General features: G+C 39.2%; 1 protein-coding gene across 1 annotated transcript in view; it reads left to right on the forward strand.

The window, feature by feature from the left end:
- Window positions 1–5,100, forward strand: part of EPYC (epiphycan) — a 28,769-nt gene extending 23,669 nt beyond the window's left edge. Inside the window, exons 4-6 of the mRNA XM_073331070.2 lie at window positions 1,332–1,534; window positions 2,860–2,955; window positions 4,930–5,100. Of these exons, the coding sequence (XP_073187171.1) occupies window positions 1,332–1,534; window positions 2,860–2,955; window positions 4,930–5,100 (470 nt within the window). The remainder of the gene's footprint in view (window positions 1–1,331; window positions 1,535–2,859; window positions 2,956–4,929) is intronic.
- Window positions 5,101–6,000: the final 900 nt, after the last annotated feature.

Genomic DNA, 6,000 nt, shown 5'->3' on the forward strand with positions numbered 1-6,000 from the left:
GATATTTATTGATTTGCTCTGGTATGAACAGGAAAACCTTACGGAAAAGGAAATATTGAGGCTAAAATTTTCAAAAATGTGCTAAAGTTAGGCTCCTTGAGGCCTAAATTTTCAAAATCAACTAGTGATTTTGAGTCCCTCCATTTTTTAGGTAAGCAACTTATGAGGCCTTAAAGGGGCCTGCTTTTCAAAAAAAGTTCAGAGCCCCCAAAATTGATTTAAAAAAATGTTCAGTACCCAGTGGTTTCCACTGAAATCAAGCCAGTTTTTGGGAACCCAAGTTTAGCCACCCAATTTTGAAAATTTTGTCCTGACTGATTTTGTTTACAAAGTAAAACACCAGTACTGAACCGTTAAAGTAGTGCACTTAGAATTAATCATGTAATGTAACACACCGACTTATATCATTACTTCATTAATTTGAAAATGCCCTATTTATTCTTATTGAGTAAGACTGCCCATCTCAAACATGTTTACAATATCCAGAGTCACTACCAGGCTCACAACCAACCTACTAATTTTTTTTTTTGTGAATCCCCCCTATGTACACACACACACCCCTTTTAATGGTAAATACGTTTTTTGACCAAAAGAAAAAATACTTCTTTAGGAAAAATTGTTTCATTTTGCTGGAAAAAAAACAAAAATCAAAACCTGTTATCACTTTTTACTCTTTTCTACTGGAAAAAGTTAGAAAAAAAGGAGGCAGTGGGTAATAAAAGTGTTTGGATGGAAATGCTTACTTTTTTAACCTCCCTCCTTTCCTTTTTTCAGTATGAAAAATATTTTGCCCTAAAAAACTTTAAAAATTTCAGAAAATTTTGAGAATTTGACATTTCATTCTGAAATTTTTCAGATAGGAAAAATTTTGAACAAAAGGAGAATCTTTTTATTCATACTCATTTTTTTCAAACCAGCTCTCCTCAGAATCTCTCAAAATGTAACTTGTTCCAATTGTGTAATTTCACTCTCAGTGGAACACCCCCCCCCCCACTTCAGTTGCTTACTGGACCTCCTAGAAGTATGTTCTGCTCTTGAAGCTCCCATAAATTGCATTTGCGCTCATTATTAATGGAAGCTGGGCCCTTTCAGAAGAGGAAAAGTTCTTCAAGCCTCAAATTGGCATTACTGCATTATTAAAGACCTCTGGAAGAAGTAATCAATGCTCTCCCATACAAGTACATGTGTGTAATTAAATACCCATATAAGGGGATGTTCATATGTAATTAAAATGCATTTGCTTTTTTTTTTTTCCTTTCCTTTTTAGGTTTTAAGACAATCAGAAATAAGTTCTGGAGTGCTCTAAATATTTTATTAATTTTCTCTGCCAGACAATTTAAAGAGGATTGATTTGACATCAAATTTTATATCCGAGATCGATGAAGATGCCTTCAGGGAGCTGCCCCAGCTTCAGGAGCTAGTGCTCCGCGATAACAAGATAAGGCAGCTCCCCGAGTTACCGCCTACCCTGACATTCATTGATGTTAGTAACAACAGGCTTGGCCGCAAAGGAATAAAGGAAGAAGCATTTAAAGTGAGTTTGGGATTGACAGAAAAATCTCTCCTCCTCTCTGGGGGAAATTGTGGTCTGACCAGAGCACAGAGGTGCTATGTCCACCTTTATGGGTGGGCAGAGCCTTGGCTCTCCTTTCCAATTTGCTCACCAGTGTAGCTACACCAGCACTTTGTGGAATGCACACTGCAGTGCATAGATGTTACCTCCTTCTCTGGAGCAGCAGGTAGACTGCAATTTCCTGAGCGACACCCTTCCTCCTAGTAGCAAAGCTATCGTGCTGCCCTTTACTCCAGGCACATCACTAAATCACAATCCAGGCCTTGATCTTAATACATCTAAATAATAAAAATAGTGGGCCAGATTCTCATGCCTGATCTGACTCTTCTACACTGTCCAGTTGTCCCAAAGGAGCTACATTCTGGCTGTACCAGATCAGCTATGAATTCCTGCATGGGAAAGTGGCTCTCAGACAGCATAACAAAGTTTGCAGAATCAGCTCCTGCACCAACTGTTCCCTCTCAGCCTAGTACCTAGGGTGAGATGTGGAATGCACAACCCAGCCCCCAGACTCCCTGATGGACTCTCACTCATGCATTCAAGGGGGTCTCAGACATGGGAGAAAATCTGCCCCACTATTCCACACATACACACCTGTCATCCTAGAGTCTGAAAGAGCTTGGCAAACGTTAATGAATTCACAATAGCCAGTGAAACAGGTAGGTAGTCTTATGCCTGTTTTACAGATGGGGGAATTGAGACAGAGAGGTTTACTGACATCCCCAAGATGATCAGAAGGGACGGGAACTCAGGAGTGCTGATATTCTGTACCTTGGTGTAATTAGAAGATACTGCTTCTCCCAGACTTGCCACTATTGATATGCAGGGGTCTATCTTACTTTTGGGGGAGGAGGGTAAAGATTATTATTTAGAAACATTTTGCTTGAACAAAAGTGATTTCTGCCAAACAATAACCTGATGACTCCTCAAAGTAAAAAAAAAAAAAAAAAGAAAAAAAACAGGTCCAAAGGAAGGGCTTTCTGCAGGTAGCATGTGCATTTTAAAACAATGCTGAGGTGAAGACTCCACTTAAATATTTATTTGCCATTCTCAGTTGCTTTACCAAGACAGCTTATCTCTGATAGTAACTGATCTTGGCAATGCATGTTCCTATTTATATTTCATTGTAATTTTTTTTTTTAAAACCTAGAGTCATGTTGATTTAAAAGGAATTGTTGAGTTCAGTTTCTCATTGCAAAGATGTATGTAAAACTTACTGTCTCCTTCTTGGAGATTTTACAAAATTCTAGTTTTTTTAGGAAACACTCCCCTTCCTTCTCTTCCAGGATATGGTTGATCTGCATCATCTTTACATCACCGACAATAACCTGGATCACATCCCACTCCCGCTCCCTGAAAGCCTCCAAGCTCTTCATCTTCAGGTAGATTACAAAACCAATTGATTTTTTAATAGCAAAACAGAACAACAGATATAACTGGGAGAGCAAACCAATATTAGTGCTTAGTGGTTTGTTTGTTTTTAAAACTTCAGGTAAACTCTTATTATCCAAATGGATCATGGGACATCTGAAACCTTAGGCTAATCAGGGTATTGAATACATTCACTCTTTCTACTCATTTCAGAGTCAGGTGACAAAAAATGACATTTGAATAATCCAACTAGTACTCCATCTGGATATGAATCATTAAAACTTATCTGTGCAATGTAAATATTTTCAAACATAAAAGGCCATATTCTCCACTGATATTATTTAGTATTGGCAATGGAGCCATTTTGATTTATACCAAAGAAGGAGCTGGCCCACAATTCAGAACATAAGTTTTTTACCATTTGTCATGGGGTGCTTTACTCATCACTAGGTGGCACCTCCTCCTGGATGCTCTGAGGATTAGCTCTTTACAGATCCAATACCCTATTCTACTACTTACTGCATCCCTGCCACCACTCTCTCTTACTCTCTGTGTCTTAAGGTGTTCTGTCTTCATGCTTAGCCCTCCAGCCAGGTCACTATAGTTCTCCCCTTCCAGGGTAGGGAAGTCCCTCTGGACAACCATCCTAGGCAGTCTGCACTCTGCTGCCTGGTCTGTGCCATTTCTCCTGTGGCTGGTAAGGGAACCTAGGGCCACCCACTATTCCAGGTTCTAATCCAGGGACCCTATACCTGGCAACTGTAGTCTGCTTTCCCTCAGACTCTGTTGGGGCTTTCCCTGGATTCCTTCCTACAACTTCTAGCTCCCCACTCTCTGAGTGTACCAGCTCAAATGCTCTCCTCCCAGGGAGAAGCTGCAGGCTACTGAAATCCATAGCATCAAACTCCCTGCCCTACAGCCCTTGTCTGCTGTCAACTTACTAGCTTTATACCAGCCCCTCCTGTTCCTCCCCTGCTGGGCTCCATCTTCAATCAGCCCTTCAAGGCCTGGGTCATCCCCAGGTGCAGCCTATTAGCTTAACTGGCCTCTCCTCAGCCTCATAAATCCCTTCTGGGCTGCTGTGGGCTGAACACCCCATTGCACATTCATACTTTGATTCCAACCTTTTAAGAAATAAAGACCTGTATAGAATAAATGTATTCTAACAATGTTAATCCATTCTATTGGTTTCAAATTGCTAAACTGGGGCTACATACACCACTACATATTGAACAATAGTACAGACAGGTAACAAGCTGGATTCCCTCCTGCACCAATATCTGGCTGGTACAAAAGTGTGGGAGGGGCTCTCCATAGCTGTTAGATGCTCCTCATTTTGAGACATGTCATTTTAGTTCTAAAATAACCTATGTCCAACACAAATTTGGTGTCCTATCTTTTTATTGGTGAAAATTGTTTACCTCAGAAAAAGAATCACAAAGCTGGAGTTACAGGAAGAGTTAGTTATACTAAATGAATGAATCCCACAGAATTTTAAGCTTCCTGCATGAATTGTGTGTGTGTGTGTGTGTGTGTGTAAGCCCTTTATTTAGGACCTTTGACAAACATTGCATTCCAGATCTGTGCCTGGCAAGTTTAGAGGTCTGAGGATGTCAAGAAGCTGACTATAGTTCCATGATTCTTTGGGCTGAGGATTTGCTCTGGTCTCTCACCTTCCCACTTTCCTCCACCCAGTCTTCTTGGTCTTTTCCAGAGAGTGTAAGGGGTTGTTTCAGGCTGCAGTTTTATACCAGTTGAGAGCTCCTCCTCCCTGGGAGAATTGTCAGTTGGCTATCTGCAGCCAGTATCTGTCTCTTTTGCACTTTGAGCATGAAAAGGCACTGGTCTGGGAGATAACCTGGTCCTTTGTGCTTATGTTACTTTCTTTCATAACACAGAAAACATGTCAATGCATTGGTTTTCAAAGACAATTATCATCAAACATATATTTTTGTCTTTCTGGATATTTTTGCTTTTCTTTTTAGAACAACAACATTCAGGAGATGCATGAAGACACTTTCTGCAAAATGAAAGATGTTGCTTATGCCCGTCGAGCTCTAGAAGACATCAGACTGGATGGCAATCCTATCAACTTGAGCAAGACTCCTTCTGCTTACATGTGCCTACCCCGTTTGCCAATCGGTAGTCTCATCTAAGCTTCGACAGTGGCCAACACTGTCCTCTGACATGGTAGTGCTATGACAAATGAACAAGTCATTGCTACAGAAAGCCCAATGCATATTATTTTCAGAGCTCATTTGACAGGTTTTTAATCAGTAATGAAATTAATGAAAAAGACAAACGATAATGTGAAATGCTAAGAGATGTACTGAAATATAGGCTGTGCGATGCTATAGATACCAATGCATTCAATACGACAACTGCATTGAATATATAGAAAGAGGGGATCAGAACAACGGAAACTGTATAACTTGGATGCAATCAGATGTAATGTATGCATGCTAAAATTTAATAATTTTATATAGATTTAAATTAATTATAACAATAAATGAATAACACAAAATGCATGTACGTAAGATCTATATCCACGACATTTTCATTTTAATTGGCTTCATACTCTCAGTGAAATACAAATCTTTGCTTTCTACTTGTTTTCTGAAGCACCAGATTGTTTTGGAGAAATCCTAATAATATTCCAAAATATTTGGAAAATATTGAACCTGCCCTTGTATCAATACCGAAATGTGGAGAATAAACATATACAAGTAAATAAATTTACATAAAATGCTTCTCATTGCCTTTGTAGTAATAATTGGACATTATAATCTTGATGAAACGCAAAGCCTTGTTTTCTTTATCTTTGCTAAGCTAGCCAGTTCTTTTGGAACAATAATAAAATCCTCAAGTTTGGAAAATATTGAACATTAACCTGTATCTGTTAAAGAAGCTGAAGAACTTTACCTGGAGTACCTTGATAGTCATACAGAACATTGTAGCTGAATAAGTTCAGTTTTGGCATATGATCTAAGTCTCCAAGTATATATAGCTATTTCTCTGAATTCTTCTTCATTCCTCCTGGAGTCTCAACAATTAGG

The sequence above is a fragment of the Lepidochelys kempii genome, chromosome 1 (assembly GCF_965140285.1).
Source record: "Lepidochelys kempii isolate rLepKem1 chromosome 1, rLepKem1.hap1, whole genome shotgun sequence".
In the NCBI taxonomy this organism is placed as follows: Eukaryota; Metazoa; Chordata; order Testudines; family Cheloniidae; genus Lepidochelys; species Lepidochelys kempii.